This window comes from Panulirus ornatus, chromosome 4 (genome assembly GCF_036320965.1).
Source record: "Panulirus ornatus isolate Po-2019 chromosome 4, ASM3632096v1, whole genome shotgun sequence".
Lineage (NCBI taxonomy): Eukaryota > Metazoa > Arthropoda > Malacostraca > Decapoda > Palinuridae > Panulirus > Panulirus ornatus.
The window spans coordinates 81,837,590-81,857,722 of record NC_092227.1 but is presented as its reverse complement, the minus strand read 5'-3'; the positions used below and the strand labels follow the sequence as shown (position 1 = coordinate 81,857,722).

Sequence of the window (20,133 nt, the reverse complement as noted above, 5' to 3'; positions counted from 1 at the left end):
TATAGGTGTGCGAGAAATAATGTTAAGAGGAGAAGGTAGAAAGGTATTGAAATGAGTCGAAAAAAAATATCGAAGAAGACCACACTCAGTTTTCATTATACGACGGTACGACCCTTAAGCATGACGCTGTAACACCCTTGACCCTTGGGTGTGATGACCTAGCCCTTGATCTAATCCTGAAGGCTCAGGCAATGGCTGTCATTGTAAACAAGGATCGTAAGTCTGTACTCAAGGGTCGTACGACCGTCTTGCTCGAAAAGCTAGGGTCGTTCAAACACTGTGAAGTTATTCATTTATTTTTCTTTTTTCTTTTGCTTTGCGTACGTTTCTACATCTTTTACCCTTACCACACCTTTCGCAACGAATTCTAGAGACCAGTCTTGTAGAAAGTTGTGGTCTGCGCTTCATCTTGCTTTTACACGCTGAGAATCCATCTGTTTATAGAATGAAAACACGTATGACTTTAATTCGTTACTGATCGGTTTGAGCTCATAAGACATTCAGTTTAAAATGTGTTTCACATTTAAAGCAGCATAATAAGAGGAAGAAACGTGAAATACAAAATTCACACAACACTACGTCTCGACTGTTGCCAAAATGGTTAAGATTTTACATTCTAATATTTTGTAACTTTCCTGTCGATCATTAGAGGCTCTTCAGAAATCAAGAGGGCGACGTCAGTCCCGGCTATTGAGGGAAGGACGATTCCTTATTGATGCACCTTAGTCACCGGGTTCTAACACTGAACTTCCATGGAGTCGAGTACTCGCAACCAGTTCCATAGCAGTGGGCTGACGCCAGAGTGATCAATCAGATACAAAGTCTTCCGAGTTATGAAACAAGGGATGAAATTTCGAGACGTCGCAAATGGGAAGATTCCGATGGGATGTGACGACCCTTGAACATTAGTAACATGGCCTCTGATCTGACGAGATCTTAAGGATCAAACCAAACGACTCTATCATCATATGCAAGTGTCACATCATCGCACTCAAGAATTATACCGTCGAACTCAAGGGTTGCACCATTACAGAGAAGTCGTTGGGAGAAACCCCACAACACAGTATCACACACACACCCGCAACTCCTTTGTGAGACTCGTCAGGAATACTAACCCCAATCTTTATTACATCCATGCTCAGGATCAGGTCGTCTCATCGACCAATTTACATCGTGTTTAAAGAATACCTTAACAGCAACAGGGCTCAGTGAAAATACAACCGCATCTTTATCAGAAGGCGGAGAAAAGGTAATGTTTCGGTAAAGAATCTGGCCTACGACAACAACAACAAAAACAGGTGTGAATTCTTCTGAGGCTACATCTGCTTCACTTTCTCATTCAATTACGCTTCCCAGATGAATAACAAGTTTGGAACTTGTGAATTCTCTTATCAATCCTACCTCTCCTTCACCTGTCGTGAATCCCTCTTGTTTTACGTTCATGAAGTCATAGAAAGTAATCTTTTTTATTTTGTAAGTGCACGTATCCCTGAAATGCGGCCTTATTCAAGACTAGGTAAGCCATCTAGTACAAGTCTTTAGTGAACCAGGCGGCCTCTTTGTCAGTCCTGTGGTACACAGCGCTGAAGAATCTCCTGATAGGGTGTCGAGCAGGTGAAGTATGGAGTCGCCGGTGGCCCCAGGTGTAAGTCAACTCCTCGTAGGATGGAGGGTTGGCCTTAGGGTCGTATCCAAGGACAGACAGCATCGGGGCAAGGGATATCTATTTCTGGGAGGAGGTGTTGCGGCAGGTGACCCACCCATGAGGTGAGGGCGTCCGTCGTATCGCGCCCGCTTCACCTGTGTCGTCGATGGTTCCATCCTAGTCACCAAGAAGTTCTTATTGAAAGTTTATAGGAAACATTTATTCTCATATATCACTTTTATCAAATAAACAACATTCTATATAAAATCATAATGATATACACGTAACTACTGTCGAAGTTACATAAATCACAACCTTTATTATTAACAGCATCCTAGCATCAATAAAAACGAGGGGTTGTGGCGGACAACCATCAGTTGCGTAAAAGAAGGCAAATGTTGAGAAAGTGAAGTTGTTGAGGCTTAACTTTACCTGAACATATCCATGAATGACAATTCGGTGGAGGTTACGGCTGATTTCGAGGCAGAGATCAGTTTGGTGACGGAGGTTAGGTATAAGGAGTGGCTTATATCTAGGCAAGGTGATAAGAGCATTGAGTAGATGTTCAAATTACTGACGCAAATGGGATGGAGACTCCATGTTTAGGATATGTTCGTGTGGGCTTACAAGGTAGAGTAGCAGCTTATAATGGACTGAGGGTTATTTGGAGGTGAGGGAGTGGTCCAGGGAACCCGGTTGCCTGTGTTATTACCACACATCTTTCTTACCCTTTAATACTTAATCGATCAAACCACCTCACGTCGCACATTGTCCTCAAGAATTTCACTTCTAACACTTCCAACCTCCACCACACAACCTTATCTAGAGGCCATTCCTGTTGGAACTATTGCTCATTCAAACACGCATTCTTCAGCTCTTCCAGAACACCTGTATACTCGGCCTGTGATGTGTGAATTGAGGTGTTTGTTTTGTCTTTTCTTTCGGTTTCTGTATGATTTTATCAACAATATTGTTTTTTTTAAGAATTCAAACGGGTTAGTCATCAATATACTAATGTTGGACATTTATGAACTATGAGGACTCCAGGAACTTGGGAAAATATGAAATAATACTTGTACCGTAACATCTTCAGATATAGAGATGATGTCTAACCTCCCTCCCCCTCCCACCACCCCTTAGATTAAGGGCCGTTATATTTAGGGACTTGAACACAAAAGATACTCACGGATTTAAGGACACTCCTCCGTCCTTGGCTATGAATTCATGGTGCCTGAGGACTTCCTCACGCCACGGCAAAGTGAGGAACTTGAGCACAGACTTCATCACTTGCCTGGAAAGAAATGAAAATGGTCACGACTTGATTGGTGGAGTCAGGTTGTCTTGGGTGAAGTTCGTGCGTAGATGATGTATGTAGTGTGGCTGTTGTATGTGAGGTGATGTATGTGGTGTGGCTGACGTATGTATGGCTTATGTTTGTGGTGTGGCTGATGAATGTGGGGTGATGTATGTGGTGTGGCTGGTGTATGTGTGGGTGATATATGTTGTGTGGCTGATGTATATATGGGTGATATATGTGTTGTGGCTGATGAATGTGTTGATGTATGTGGTGTGGCTGATGTATGTATGGGTGATGTATGTGGTGTGGCTGATGAATGTGTGGTTGATGTATGTGGTGTGGCTGATGAGTGTGTGGTTGATGTATGTGGTATGGTTGACGTATGTATGAGTGATGTCTGTGGTGTGGCTGATCAGCGTTCAGACCGAGAGAATGATGAAGAAGCCTTTTCCTCAAAATCGCCACCATCGTCATAAATTTCATCTTAATCGTCATCAATTGCATCATTATCTTCCATGTCTTCATCACCAACTTCATGGACTTCAGACATTTCGACCAGCTGTTGTCGACAGTTCATTCAGGCTAGTCCACTGCATCCCACTCAATGACATTTTACGTAACTTAGGCTTGGTTCCGGGGAGGGGTTCCCAACGAACATTTTGAAGTCAAGGAAGCTACGAAATCTACGGATTGCATGGACCAAAATAAGATTGAAAAAGAATGACGAATAACAACAAAATTAATTACAAGACTGAGAAAAAGGTTTATGAGATATTAAGGGAGCGTAGATATATTCTATATAGAAACAATGGCTTTGGGTGACATATGTTTTTCAGATGCTCAAAGTATTGGATAAAATCGAAAAAAAAACCAGAGCTCGAAGTGCACACGAAGCCTGTGATAAGAAACAATGGCTTCAAAGTAAAATGTTTCGAGTCGAAATAGGCAAATGCCTCTTGACAAGTAATGTCACCGACCGGAATGAACTGCTTGTTACTCACAGTTGGCTCACGAGAAACATGAATCATTTCTAGTACGCTATCATTAACAGGACAGAGTGAATAATGACCTATAATGCTTTCAGCAAGTAACTTCGTTACATTCTCGTAGGTCCTCAGTCACCTGTTTCCTGGATACGCTCTATGACTGGGAGGGCGTCATACTGTACCTGGGCCGAAGGATGAGGAGTTCGTAGTGGACTGGGAGGCAGGCGGTAGGGCCCAGCTCCTCACACTGCTGGTACATGTCGTTCACGTTTTTGTCCCACTGTCTCAGGCTCTTCTCGTACGACGTCAGGTCGAAGTGCGTGATGGTCACCTGTAACCCAACAGAGATGTTAATGTCTTGGCTGCAACGCTGGTGGCTAGTTGGACGCATTTGTGGGCACCAGTTCGTAGTACCATCTTTGCTTTTGGGTGAAGGGTGTAAAAGTCACGGTTCCGAGGAAGCAGAATATGTGCGAATACTTAAGCGATATAAGGCCACAGATGACGGTCAAGTCGGACGCTTCATGGAAGCATCGATCGCTCAGCGAGATCGACTTGTTTATATTAACCTCTGAGTATGACGACTTAATCCCTTACTTCTGTTGTCATGGCACCCAAGAGTTAGAGGCACCTGGCTGAAGGGGTGGAGCCGTCATGCTCAAATGGTTAAGCCGTGGTGCTCGAGGGATTGTCATGGCACTAAAGGAGGTAATTCATTGTACTCTAGGGATTGTTATCGTATTCAAAAGGGATAAATATATATATATATATATATATATATATATATATATATATATATATATATATATATATATATATATATATATATATATATTATCCCTGGGGATAGGGGATTAAGAATACTTCCCACGTATTTCCTGCGTGTCGTAGAAGGCGACTAAAAGGGAAGGGAGCGGGGGGCTGGAAATCCTCCCCTCTCATTTTTTTTTTTTAATTTTCCAAATGAAGGAACAGAGAGGGCCAGGTGAGGATATTCCAAAAAAGGCCCAGTCCTCTGTTCTTAACGCTACCTCGCTAACGCGGGAAATGGCGAATAGTTTAAAAATATATATATATATATATATATATATATATATATATATATATATATATATATATATATATATATTCCAGTTATGACTTATTGGTGGTCATGAAAGATTCTTACATCCATCAGTGACCTATGAACAAGAGGACCCCATATGGAATTTCTCGTAATTACTCATGATAAACATAAAGGTATACGATACGCCATCTCGTTGGGTAGATGACGACGTTGGATCCGATTCCTTTTTGTCAATTTCAATTCCCTTTCTTTTTTTCTCTCCATCTAAAGTAACGTTTCTTTAGACAGGCATAGGCTTCTCGGTCTTTCCTTGGTCGTCTGTGCTATATAGCGTTTTGTGTGTCATATGTAGAAGCATGGTAACATGATCATCATTAATGATTGTATTGATTATTCACATACTCTACTACAGTTTTATTATGAAGGTTGATTGAGTCAAGAGCTGTATTAGATAAGGAAATGAAAAGAATATAATCAAGACTGGGCCGTTACGATATCTAGGTCTTCCCTTACACCGCCAAGCTTTGGAACCACTTTAACTCCTAATATCTTTTCTAATGGCCTCGATCTGCCCTCTCTCTATAATGCCAGGCTTTCCATGTTCTCTTATCTCTTTACTCCTCGATCTCTTTAACACTTATTTCTATGTTTCATCGAAGGCCTGGCTTCACTAAGGCCTCTGGACTACGACCGAAGAACCTTCGACACAGCAGCAAAATAACAATTGGTCTGTCGTTCTTTCATGCATCATGCGTGCCTTGATGGTTTGTTTACCTGGCATGATAGTCCAAGCACGATCGCTCAAGGTAAAGGAGAGAGGCTTCACTGGTGCGTTCAGTTGCCGCAGAACGGCGAGGGAGATTGAGCAATACACGAGGCAACAAGATGTAGACAGAACAGTCTTCCTGTTTGACGTTGCAGTGCTAAATTCATGAACACGATTGTGCGAAACCTTGAGCACGACGGTGCAACCTCCTGGATATGATATACATGGCCTTTTGATCTGATCCCTAGGGTTGTACTCCCGGGGTTGTAACACCGTGTACGAGAGGTTACGAACACCTTTAATGATGGAAAGATTGTTGTCACGTTTATTATGTGATTTATCCCCTTACTGGATACTGTTGCCAGTTATAGTTGGTCTAGGGAAATGCACAGTGTCCACTCCTGCAATTTTCAGATAGTGTTTTAGAGTCGTCAGTCACAAACTGTGCACATAAACACTTGGCTCCAAAGAAGACCACCTGACGCTGCTCGTAGGTGATATGCAACCTCGTAGCTGTAAGAGCCCTATGAAAGAGGTCTTACAATAGCATAACAAACTACTTACGAACTTAAGACATGGGACCATATTCAACTGTAAGGCATTTTCCCCCGTCACCCATGAAGACTGAGAAACACACACACACACACACACAAAACCGAGCAGGCATTACACTCACGTTTCTAGAGATGAGGGAATGGACGGCTGCTCGTCCGTCGCGCACCATGAAGATGAACTTGGCGTTGGGGAAGAGCCTCCGTAGGAAGGTGGCGTGGGCCATGGTGAATGGGTCCTTGTTACACAGCCTCTGGGTCGCTGCCCCGAGCCTGGAGATAATCACCAGCAGGAAGTTGGCCACGGCCCGTTCCATCACCTGCTCTTACAGAGAGAGAGAGAGAGAGAGAGAGAGAGAGAGAGAGAGAGAGAGAGAGAGAGAGAGAGAGAGAGAGAGAGAGAGACTTTTAGCCGCCGCTGAAGTTTTCTGATGTCGGCAAATTAGGAGGGTAATCCTACGATCAGTAATCCCAATCGTATCTTAAGAGGAGCGTGAGGGATTACTCACAAGACATAATCCCTGTAGAGAAACATGCGGATTAATGGAATCTCATACCTAACCCAACAGTAGGTTGGTGATCCGTATGGGATATGTGGATGACGCCACATGGAAAGTACCACACGGGAAAGAAAAAAAAAATCAAGGGCAATGCTCAACACTGGAGGAGAAAAAAATATTACTGTGAATTAAAGAGACGCCATGTCTTAGTCCTGAGGTGGGCAGTTAAAATCCTTCTAGTCCTGACGTGGGCAGTTCAAGACCTTCTAATCGTGATATAAGAGGCACTTTAAAATGTCTACCTCCCTCCTTGGTGACTTGAACGAGCAAAAAAGATAGTTCGCTCGATTTCGATGTAGCATGTATATGAGTAGTGATAACAGAGCAAGAGGTTACCTCTCTGGTGAGTCCAACTTGGGAGAGTTGCCTTAGGTATTCCGTCGGGACCAAGTCCAGGTTCCAGGACTCGACGATGAGAGGGACAATGTGCGTCTCCTCGCCGCAGTGCACGTGCTCATGAGCGTCCAGCATGGAGCGCATGAGCGTGGTGCCGGAGCGTGGGTGTCCGGCCACCATGATCAGTGGATGCTGTCTGGCAGAGGAGATGGTCTGCAGGGGCTCGCTGCCGTTGGCGGGCTCCTGTTGTGGGTGGGTAGGCAAGAGGCTGTTAGCTGGTGATAACGGGGGAACAACCCATGGGCTTGCTCTGAGTATGTTTTGACCTTTGACACTAATTTTATGGGTGAGGTTAATGGGCAGTTATACACAAAAGGTCGTACCATATGCATCCTCTCAGCACATTCACAGTCAACAGTCTCTCCTCTGCTCGCTAGTCAGTCATTACGTGGATGAACAACTGGGTTAACTGTGGGCCGACAGCCGTAACCAGGATTCGAACCAATACGCTCGACCCTTGGAGGCCCGTGAATGCATCACGGTCCGGAACGCGAACCGGCACACCACTTTTTTTTTTTTTTTCTCACCAGGCATCACCAATCACCCATAATTTTCTTTTTACAGCACACAACAAACTGTTCACCATTTTCATTTACACCAAGTACCTCATTCTCTCCCCCCCCCCCCCAAACTGTCACATCGCCCACAACATTCAGATCTCCCATCATCAAGGCTTGATCCCCCTGGCGTTAGAACTGCCCAGCACTTCTCCAAGGTCTTGCTTTTCTTTATCACTCCATTCGTAAGTAATTATCCACTGCTCGTAATCTACCTTCATTCTCCTAGCATCATTCCAGAGCTCACTTCCTTACATTCTTTAACGCCTTCGCAAAGCACACACACACACACACACACACACACACACACACACACACACACACACACATATACAACAACAACAACAATCTTCACGAAAACCGAATCAATGAGGAAAGAAATATCAATTATCCTCTTTTATTCTTTAAAACGTATGACGGATGTCATCTCTGCGGATAATTATGGAGGCGTTCATTCCCTGTAGGACAGTCTCCCCTTAACTTTGTTCTGATCGCTCTCTAACTTTCCTCTAAATCCACACAGACCCACTGGGGACCTTGAATGGCGAACATCGAGACAATTCCCTTTCTTCGACGACCAAGCAGTCTTGAATATATATATATATATTTATATATATATATATATATATATATATATATATATATATATATATATATATATATATATATATATATATATATATGCTATGACCCAAACCATTCGTCCCATTCTAGATCACTCCCTTGTGAGCACGAGAGTAAGATCTTTGAGCATGACGGTACGTACGGTCCTGGAGCATAATGGTATCATCTTTGAGCACGACGGTACGATATATGAGCATGACGGTACGATTCCTTGAACATGAAGGTACGTACTATCCTGGAGCAGGACGGTACTATCTTTGGGCATGACGGTACGATGTTTGAGCACAACGATACGATCCTTTGAGATATACGTTACGACTTTTGAGCACTTGGGTAAGGTTGAGAGGCCTAATAGGGTCGTACACCGTACACCGTCGTCGCCAAAAGTAATAACTTGCAACTCAATGAAACTCTTATTGGGCTCCTTTTAGTTCTGTTGGTCAGCGACGGATGGCGCCACCACCGTCTGCAATGTTTATGTTTACGTCTTCGGCTCTGGACTTCCGGTGAAATTTAAAATGACATCCATGTGACTTTCACGCGTGTGTAGTGTGCTAAAGAGGATAGAACATTTAGAAAAAAAAAAAAAGGCCCTACAGACACTGAAGATTCCATCGCTTTCCCAAAGAAGCGCTTCATCTGGGTAAGTAACACGCCAATGGTGTGTGTGTGTGTGTGTGTGTGTGTCATACGAATAAAGACATAATGCCGCAACATAGTGATAAACGGTAGCTGGGAAGGACATTGTTCCTTGATATGTTTTTAAGGTCAAGTTCGTCATTTTCCTTGGATTGTCAGCTCATTGTAAACAAATGATATATACATATCCATGCTCGCTGCATGATATAATGACATTGAGAATGAGGTTGGCAGTAACCATTATAGACTACGAGTGGTATGAGAGCCCCAATCCCCAGTAGACCCTATCCTACTGTCCTAGTACCCCATAGGCCCTATCCTTTATCCTAGTACCCCATATGCCTTACCCTTCCATCTTAGTACCCCATAAGTCTTATTTTTCTATCCTAGTACCCCATAGGCCCTGCCCTATCTTAGTAACCCAGTAGGCCCTATCCTTCTATCCTATAACCGCATAGGCCCTATTCTTCCATCCTATCACCCGTAAGCCCTATTCTTCTATCCTTGTACTCAAAATCGCCTAGAGAAACTTGTCCCTTATTGTTATATGAATGTGATTCGTAATGTAGTCATTGTAAACTTTCTATGTCATGGTAGTTATTACACATCTATTCGTTCGCTTGCTATGTTCAGCTCTCTAGCATGGAGATCTGCTCATTGCATGTCATGATTTCTTGTGCTTTTTATCGTGCATGTTATGATAGTATATCAGTTATTGTATAGTATACAAGATTACCTATGCATCAAATACCTGTCTGTCTGTATGTACTGTGTCTTTTGCCTTTTGTGTGGTTGCTATGGTGTTATCAAAATTACTCGTAAAATGACAATTTTCTTCATGACTTCTAATTCTCTATGATAATTCATATTAGTTGCGTCGGGTCATGCCGGATGGCGTTGTGAACAGCGACACGTCGAATCTAAGGCAGATCAAGCGCAGTTACACTCCCTTACTCTCTGTCTTCCTTGCCACTTTACTGTTTAGTCGAATTTGAGTATTAAAGCACCGTTTCCTACCACACTCTACTAGTGAGAGTTAGAATAAAAAAAACATTGTAATTTACTGGTGGTGACATCTTCGGGTGTTAGTTTGACTACCGTTGCTGGAGGTGTACGATCAGTGGTTTACATTTCACTATAGTTTACAATGACCCTAAAGTGATCAGGATATACTTACGATTTTCTATGGTTTACCAATAGTGACGGTATACCAGTGGAGGTAGTGTACCTCAGATGGTCCAATAGTTTACAAAATCCTGATATACTTTCGGCAACGAAAGATTCTGGAATTTTTTTTCCCGAGGGTGGGGTGAGGGGTGGAGGGATGTTGGGCTGGAGGGTGAAAAGACTTCTTGTATTCCAATTTCTAAAAGACGTAACAAAAGATGGAGCCAAGCAGGGAGTGCTCATCCTCCTCAAAGGCTCAGGCTAGGGTGTCCAAATGTGTGTGGATGTAACCAAGATGAGAAGTGACGAGAGACAGGTAGTATGTTTCAGGAGAGAAACCTGGATGTTCTGGCTCTGAGCGAAACAAAGATCAAGGGTAAAGGGGAAGACTGGTTTGGAAATGTCGTAAGAGAAAAGTCAGGGGTTGGTGAGAGAACAAGGGCTAAGGATGATTAGCACTACTCCTGAAGCATGATTTGTGGGAGTATGTGAAAGAGTGTAAGGAAGTGAATTCTAGACTAATATGGGTAAAAATGAAAGTGGATTGCGAGAGATGGGTAATTATGAGTGCTTATACACCTGGCCATAAGAAGAAAGCAGCTAAGTGAATGTGTCAGCACTTTTAATGCAAGAGACCGGGTGTTACTGATAGGATATGTAGATGCGAAGGAAAGTGATGTGGCTGTTGAAGGTGCAATTGGAGGGCATGGGGTGCTCATCGTTACGAAGGGAAATGGTGAACAGCTTGTGGAGCTATTTGCTGAAAAATGACTGGTGATTGGGAATTCCTAGTTTGAAAAGAGGGACATACACAAGTATACGTATATGAGTATGTTCCAATATGTGCGAAAAACAAGAGAACGAATAGGAACTTTGGTGTAGGGTGAAAAAGAAGTGGCAACAGGTAGTTATGAAGTGAATATTTTGAAGGACTGTTGAGTGTGTTTGGTGATAGGGTGGCAGATGTAAGGTGTTTGGGTTAGGGTGGTGTGTGAAGTGAGAGTCATGGAGAGTGATTTGGTGAAGAGAGAAGAGGTGGTAAAAGCCTTAAGTAGGATGAAGTGTGGCAAAGCGTCTGGAGAGGATGGTATTGCTGTTGAATATGTTAAGAAAGGGGGTGACTGTATTGTTGATTGGTTAGCTATGTTCCAATGTTTGATTGAATCATGGCGAGGTGTCTGAGGATTGGTTGAATGGATGTAGTATAGTGCTTCTGTACAAAGACATGGGGGATGAAGATGGGTGTCCAGACTACATACGTATAAGTTTGCTGAGTATACAAGTTATGGGAGTTTAGTGATTGAGAGGGTGAAGACATCTACAGAGCATCACACTGGGGAGGAACAGTGTGGTTTCAGAAGTGGTATAGGATATGTGGATCAGGTGTTTGCAGTGAAGAATGTGTGCAAGAAATACATAGAGAAACGGATGGATTTATATGTGGCATTTATGGATCTAGAGAAAGCACATGTTGGGGATGAGGGGACCTGGAAAGTCAGTTGTTGATTTCTGATGATACAGCACTTGTGGCAGATTCGAGTGAAAAACTGCAGAAGTTGGTGACTGACTTTGGAAAGTTGTGTGAAGGGAGGGACAAGCGTAAATATGAATCAAACAAGGTAATTTGGTTTAGCTGAGTTAAGGGACAGGTTAGTTGAGATGTAAGTTTGAATGGAAAAAGATGGAGAAAGTGAAGTATTTTAGTAACCTGGGGATGGACATGTTAGCGAATGGAATCGGAGGTGTGGCATAGAGTGGGTGAGGGAGCGAAGGGAGCACCGAAGAATGTGTGGAAACAGAAAATATTATCTAGTAGTGCAAAAATGGGTATGTTTGAAGGTATAGTAGTCGCAACATTATGTTATGGATATGAGGCTTTGGCTATAGATGAGAGTGTGAAGGAGGGAGGGTGTGTTGGAAATGAAATGTTTGTGGACAGTTTGTGATGTGAGGTGATGTGATAAAGTAAGGAAAGAGCAAGAGAGAGAGAGAGGTGGTAATAAAAAGGATCTGGTAGAGAGAGAGAGCTGAAGAAAGGGTACTGAGATGGTTTGGACATATGGAAAGAATGAGTGCAGAAAAATTGACAAAGAAGATATGTATGTCAGAATTAGGGGGAACAAGGAGAACGGGGAGACCAAATTGAAGATGGAAGGATGGAACGAAAGTTTTTTTGAGCGATCGGGGTCTGAACTTGCAGGAGGTTAAAAGATGTGGATAAAGTGAACTGAAACGATGTGGTATACAAGGGTCGACGTGCTGTGAATAGAATGAGCCAGGGCATGTGAAGCTTCGTGGTAAACCATAGAAAGGTGTATGACGCCTGTTTGTGGATAGGGATCTGTGGTCTCTGTGCATTACACATGGCAGCTAGAGAATGAATATAAGTGAATGCAGCCTTCTTCGTCTGCTCCTGGCGCTTCCTCACTGACACGGGAAACAGCTATCAAATATTTAAGGTCAGGCCTTCTTGGTCGAAGGCCCGACCATCAAACCCCAAGGAAAGGTCGTACCTTCGTGCTCAGGAAGTTAACACGAACCTGCAGCTCCTCCAGCGAGTCGTTGCCGTTCTCCTCCGTCTGCAGGAACGACTTGAACGACTCGTTGGCCATGAGCTTGATGTAAATGACGTTCCCAAGAGCTGCAACGACCACGAGGTAGTACACGACATTCAAACACCTCCCCCACCTCGCTGTAGCTTGAGCCTTCATAGCTACACGAAGAAAAAAAAGATACTTTCCGATTTATATGTATATATATATCTATATAATATACGTATATATAGGTAAATCCCTCCGATTTATATATATACATATATCTAAACAGCACTTCAAAACTCGGAAACTGTTTTTGGGTTTTCCAACGGCTGGATTTTGTTTCAGGACGCGTCCGTCCGAGCTGGAGCGGTGACGCGGTGTATTTGTGTATTTGGCAAGGGGCCCAGCTGCGACGCCACACCTGTCCAAGACAACAACACTTGTGCGCCACAACAGCTGCGAGGGACAGGACATACGGTATGGACAATCCCCCCCCCTGTACTATCCGCTGTTCTGATGCCGACTTACCGCTTAACATTTCTGTCATTGAATAACTTCTTTTTTTTCCTACACTGTTGCCTCGTTTTCACAGTTCGATTCACGGGATTTTTTTTTTTTTCCATTTCATTTACTGCCTGCATTTATGTACTGTTTTCGAAGGTAGCGGGCTCATATCAGTGGAATGTGTGATTATGTACAGAATGAACAATGAACATGAAAAAATCATTCAGTTATTGTGATCTTACACATGGAGGAAGGTGTAGAGTGTGCAAGGGATAGAGCGAATTGGAGTGATGTGGTATACAGAGGGTGACGTGCTGTCAGTGGACTGGAGCAGGGCGTAGACGAAGCTGTCGGATGTGAACCACGGAAAGGGTCTGTGATGTCTGGTTACGGCCGTGGTGTCGGTGCATTGCGGATGACAGCAAGAGAATGGAATTGAGCGACTGTAGCATTTCCTTCATCAGTTGCTGATAGTGTAGGGAAGAAGAAGCAACCTCAGGCATTTGGGTTTCAGAGAGAAGTAGATCAGGAAGAAATGGACAGATTATGTTTATAGAGGGGAAACGGAGAGAAATTATCAGGTCTCCTAGTAGGAGCTGGGTTTTTTCTTTTTCATCGCTTCTATGCAATGTTTATTTAGCTTTAGCTCACCCAAGAGTATTACACCCAATCCCTTTTCCTCATTTATCTCTTGTAGCTTTCTATAGAATTCATACCGTAGCTTTTCTTGTCGTATATATATATATATATATATATATATATATATATATATATATATATATATATATATATATATATATATATATATATATATATATATATATTTTCCCTGGGGATAGGGGAGAAAGAATACTTCCCACGTATTCCCTGCGTGTCGTAGAGGGCGACTAAAAGGGAAGGGAGCGGGGGGCTGGAAATCCTCCCCTCTCGTTTTTTTTTTTTTTTTTTTTTTTTTTTTTTAAGAAGGAACAGAGAAGAGGTCCAGGTGAGGATATTCCCTCAAAGGCCCAGTCCTCTGTTCTTAACGCTACCTCGCTATCGCGGGAAATAGCGAATAGTATGGAAAATGGGGATATATATATATATATATATATATATATATATATATATATATATATATATATATATATATATATATATATATCTATATATATATATATATATATATATATATATATATATATATATATATGTATATATATATATATATATATATATATATATATATATATATATATATATATATATATATATATATTTTTTTTTTTTTTTTTTTTTTTTTCATACTATTCGCCATTTCCCGCGATAGCGAGGTAGCGTTAAGAACAGAGGACTGGGCCTTTGAGGGAGTATCCTCACCTGACCCCCTTCTCTGTTCCTTCTTTTGGGAAAAAAAAAAAAAAAAAAAAATGAGAGGGGAGGATTTCCAGCCCCCCGCTCCCTTCCCTTTTAGTCGCCTTCTACGACACGCAGGGAATACGTGGGAAGTATTCTTTCTCCCCTATCCCCAGGGATAGGGGAGAAATATATATATATATATATATATATATATATATATATATATATATATATATATATATATATATATATATATATATATATATATATATATATATATATTTTTTTTTTTTTTTTTTTTTTTTTTCCTTTTTACTTCTGATGTGTAAGACTTGTGCTCTTGTCGATATAGAAATTCATTTGCCGCCTGTTAGCCCATTCCATCAGTTTGTCTACGTCACTGTTTGAAGTTGCAAACGTTCAGTTTCCGCGGAACTTCAGTTTCCCAGGTTGATATCGAATGCGAATTTTGATATACTGCAGCGTAGGTCCATTTCCAGTAAATGAGAACGAGAGAACTGGTCCTAAGACAGATCTCTGCTGCGCATCATTTGTTAAGTTTAGGCATTCTGTGGGCTGACCGCTGTTCACTTCTCTTTATTTATAATTTGACGACCAATTTTCTGATCACTGTAGTACAGCCACATATATACCATGTGACTTATCTTTTACACACACACACACACACACACACACACACACACACACACACACACACACACATTCATTTGAATATGTATATATATTATAAAGGTTAATGAAAAGGAAAAAAGAAGAGGTAAGGAAAAGTATTACGAATTCTGGAGAAGGTGAAAAATCCTGTATTTTAAAAAGCGCCAGGTTATAGTTACTGGGAAAGACTTATATGAGAGGGTAGGGAGTTCCAAATCTTCGAAGTGTAGGGAAAGAAACAGTTATCAAAACGGCCCAGCCTTGTGTTGCCAAGGACCACATAGTTATGATGTGGCGCAACAGCTTACGGAGTACTGCATGGTCTAGCTAGTGGTAAGGTTACAGAACCAGTTCTCTGGAGAGAGAAAAAAAAAGGTAATTACAGAAGAAGGAAAGTGAACCAACGCTTTAGCGTAGGGCAAGGTGGTCAAGTTTTAAAGTTACCCTTGCAGAGTTGATAAGTGGGGTCGCTTTCGTCTCGACTCTGTACAATAAAGAATAAATCCTCTGTATAAACGGAGCAACTGTTCGGGAGAAAAGAAATTTCGACCTTTGTACAGGAATGCCAGTTTTCTAGAGGCAGACTTCGCTGTTTCCGTAAAGTTTCTAAGTTAATGTGAATGTTACGGTAATATGAGGAATTTTCGATAGAGAGATGAACAAAAATTGCCTTGGAGGCATTAAACTTGACCAGATGTCAAAGCAACAGGACGCTAGTTGGAGGAGTTAAGAACGGTCACCTTCCTTAGGGATGGGATGTACCTATGCATGCTTCCAAGAAGAAGGAAAAGATCGTGTTTTTAAACAGAAGCGGAACAGACGAGCAAGCACCGGGGCAGTTTTGCTGGCAAAGGCTTTCTGGACACGGGGATGAATGGCGTCAGGTCTATAAGGATTGCTTGTGTTCAGAGAAAGAAGTGCTTTTCGGACAATTTGAAGAGATTACAGTAAGGGGCATAAGATTAGTCAACAGGAGCATCAGGGAGTTAAAAAATATTGGAGTCATCTTAGGTGGAGTTGGAAGAGAAAGGAGAACCAAAGAAAGATGCTTTGTCTACGGGAGATCAGTTATAGTAACGACAGATCAGATAAGTGAAGGAAATTTAGAGCGACAGAAGTTGATAGCTATACCCTTAGCTAAAGACCAGAAAGCCGTATCAGTGGTTGAAGGAGAGGGGTTATCGCACTTCCTTTCAATAAAGGAAATCTTTGCCTCACGGATAACGTCCATGTAGGGATGACGGGCAGTGGTAAGTGCTGAATGGGAGTCGGATTGGCAGAAGAGGTCGTTTTGGAGGAAGAGTGGATTAGTGATTCCTGCAACAATAACCTCTGCTATGCGTTCGCCGAAGACAGAAGCCTCATCACGTAAGAGACAGTAATATACCGAAGGAAAATCAGAAAAGAAGTCTTGCAAGTGATTCGAGTCAACTTTGTCTAGGTGCCAGTATTCACGTTTAGAAGGAGCTACTGATAGGGGAGGTACCGTTCAGTTGAATACAATTATGAGATGAACCAGGTGGGGGCGAGATTGTGTAACTACAGAGCGATGCCATGGTGAAAAACAGATCCAGAATATTAGGCGAGTGGCCACAGAGGACAGGAATATGGATGGGGTGGGTGATAACTTGCTCTATATAACTGAGAAATGGAGAGCATAGGAGCCTTAATTTCCCCCACCATCCGTATGAGACGGGTTCAACCATTCCCTATGGTGCGCGTTGAAAACCCTTTAGGTAGAGGATCTCGGCTTGTGGATGAGAGGATGTTACTGCTTCCAGGCAGGAGTCTAGACAGTGGAAGAAAGTTATAAGATCTGTAGAATTAGAAGAGCAGCGGGAGAAACAAAGGAAAACATTGGCACTGACAGGACAGACCTTGAAATCAAAGAACTTCAGTGTTTGGGGACTCAAAAGTCTTCAAGGCGCGCCTCTGGTGTGTTGATGTTGGGATGAGCACAGACACCAGTTTTGAACCGGAGTCCAGATAGATGACATCATCTGCTTCACTTGCCCCATACACGTTGACTGTATCATCAAAGAAATCAGGCAGGATTGTCATACACACTGAAAACCGTTGAGGTACCCGGTGATCTTGTGGAATGACTTTGGGTCTTGTCTCGACTGACGGTCTTCATAACGGTTTACCAGCTACAGACGTTAAGCTAACTGGAGATGAATTGTCATGCGAGGACTCATTACCAATTTCGAATATCAGCGTGAACAAAGCCGTGATGTCAGCCCACGGAAACTTCCCCTGTTGTAAGTAAGTTACGGAGAAAGAGCATTCACAGGCTTCAGTGTCTCATTTGTCAGCTTCTTTCACTAATCTGCTGTTTTTATTTGCATTTCCTCCATTCAACGATGATTGTATGTCTTCGACTGGTCTATCAATGTGTCGCAGAATGCTCTCCTCTCTTAGCATATGGGCTGAATCTGGAATATAGAGCCTGTGTCTTCCATGGTAAATGGAGATGAAAAGAAAAAAAAAAATAATCGACACGGCTTTATTGTCTTGAGCCAAGTTATGTTTTTCCGTAATCAGTGGACCATTTAACTTGGATAATCACCTAGATTGACGAGGATTACACCAGATTTCGAAGAGACGGAGTCAAGCTCAAAAGCTGGTCTTTATATATGATTAATGACGATTAACCCTGGCTGACGAAGATGGGACACTAAGAAAAAATGGTCTCAAAATGACTGTAATCCCACTGGAAATAGATTACATGAACTTGGTGTGTGGAAGGGGCCAGTGATGTTTGATTGTGATGCCAAAGCTTTCGCTGGAACACCCATTCATAACTGCTGAGCAAGCGAATTGTCACGCATTAGACTAGAACATTAACGAAAGACAGAGATAAGATGTTTAATAAACTCTGTGAAACGGAACTACATCCGAAGTATCCCCTCAAGTAATCTAAACAACTCTTGAGAATCTTAAAAGACCTGGTAGAGAAGGTGCAGAGGAGGGCAAGAAAGATAATAGCTGAGACGTACACAAGTATGTTATTTGGGGAAGGGTTGGAGGCGATAATTCTGTCCATTGCGGAACAAGAGGAGTATTGAAAGATGACCCTTCCCATCAAAACCAAGTTTTCTGAACCATTTGGACAATGTTGAGAGAGCACAGTCCCGTGAAAGATGGGGAGAAAGAGAGTAGCCAAGAAATGTCATGGCAAAAAATTAAGCGACGAACTTGTACAAGAAGAAGAAAATAAGTTACAGAAGTACTGTATTTCCAAATAATAGAGTTTTGGATGAGTGGAATACGTTCAGTGTGTGAAACTGTAATTGCTGACAATGTTCAAGTTCAGAGACTTGTATGATCGTAACCTTAAAGAATTTGATTTTGTATCATGTATACAAAATGACAATAAAGATATCTTGTCTTATCTTAAAGTTTATATAGAAAAAGCCAGTACATGTATATACATACACGTCCACACACGCACATATACATACCTATACATCTCAACTTATACATATATATATATACACACACATATACATATATACACATGTACATAATTCATACTGCCCATATTCATTCCCGTCGCCACCCCGCCACACATGAAATGACAACCTCCTTCCCCTGCATGTGCGGAGGTAGCGCTAGGAAAAGACAACAAAGGCCACATTCGTTCACACTCAGTCTATAGCTGTCATGTATAATGCACCGAAACCACAGCTCCCTTTCCACATTCAGGCCCCACAAAACTTTCCATGTTTTACCCTAGACGCTTCACATGCCCTGGTTCAATCCATTGACAGCACGTCAACCCCGGTATACCACATCTTTCCAATTCACTCTATTCCTTGCACGCCTTTCACCCTCCTGCATGTTCAGGCCCCGATCACTCAGCATCTTTTTCTATCTCCATCTTTCCACCTCCAGTTTGGTCTCCCACTTCTCCTCGTTCCCTCAACCTCTGACACATATAACCTCTTTGTCAATCTTTCCTCACTCATTCTCTCCATGTGACCAAACCATTTCAAAACACCATCTTCTGTTCTCTCAACCACACTCTTTTTATTACCACACATCTCTCTTACCCTTTCATTACTTACTCAAGCAAACCACCTCACACCACATATTGTCCTCAAACATCTCATTTCCAGCACATCCACCCTCCTCCTCACAACTCTATCTATAGCCCACGCCTCGCAACCATATAACATTGGTGGAACCACTATTCCTTCAAACATACCCATTTTTGCTCTCCGAGATAACGTTCTCGACTTCCATACATTTTTCAACGCTCCCAGAACTTTCGCCCCCTCCCCCACCCTATGATTCACTTCCGCTTCCATGGTTCCATCCGCTGCCAAATAGTGCATATGAACGCGCACTACCATGTAACATAATAACCTCCAACAGCCAGGATCGAACCCGGGTCCCCTGTGTAGGAGGCCATTTCCTTCATAAGCGTAGGTAGCGATAAGAACAGTTGACAGAGCCTTAGAGGGTAAGAATCCTCACTTGGTTCCTTGCTTTCTTCTTTCTTTTGGAAAGTAATGCAGGAAGGCAGGATTTCCTGCCACCTTTTCCCGCCCATCTTAGTCACCTTCTACGGCAATTTGTTGACAGTCTCTGTAAAGTGATGAGAGATTATCATCTCGACAAAGTTCTGCCCTCCGACACTGACTGTAGGTGACGTTACTGTAGAAACCCGCAGTCCAGCAGAGGCTCCTTGCTACAGTAGTGACCGGTGCGTCGCTCTTGTAGCAGCTGCCGTAGTTGCAACCCCACCGTTTTTTTTTTTTTCCCTTCGGAAACTCTTAATCCATCCGTTGTATCACCCTTATCCCCGTCGGTGCAGTAGTCG

General features: G+C 42.5%; 1 protein-coding gene across 1 annotated transcript; it reads right to left on the bottom strand.

The window, feature by feature from the left end:
* Positions 1 to 936: 936 nt before the first annotated feature.
* Positions 937 to 13,186, bottom strand: LOC139745893 (protein-tyrosine sulfotransferase 1-like). Its single transcript, XM_071656554.1, has 6 exons — positions 12,795 to 13,186; positions 7,208 to 7,450; positions 6,437 to 6,631; positions 4,111 to 4,259; positions 2,832 to 2,936; positions 937 to 1,822 (listed from the first exon to the last, which is right to left on the bottom strand). Exons 1-6 carry the CDS (start codon positions 12,963 to 12,965, stop codon positions 1,651 to 1,653), a joined length of 1,035 nt encoding a protein of 344 aa, XP_071512655.1. The 5' UTR covers positions 12,966 to 13,186; the 3' UTR covers positions 937 to 1,650.
* Between the last annotated feature and the right edge of the window lie 6,947 nt (positions 13,187 to 20,133).

Bases quoted from the DNA above. Each gene is read 5' to 3' on its own strand.
- LOC139745893 (XM_071656554.1), bottom strand. From the start codon at position 12,965: ATGAAGGCTCAAGCTACAGCGAGGTGGGGGAGGTGTTTGAATGTCGTG. The intron at 6,632-7,207 runs GTAACCTCTTGC...CTGTAAGAGCAG, and splicing joins AAGTTGGACTCACCAGAGAG to GTGATGGAACGGGCCGTGGC. The intron at 1,823-2,831 runs GTGAGTATCTTT...CTTGGTGACTAG, and splicing joins GGAGGAGTGTCCTTAAATCC to GATGGAACCATCGACGACAC.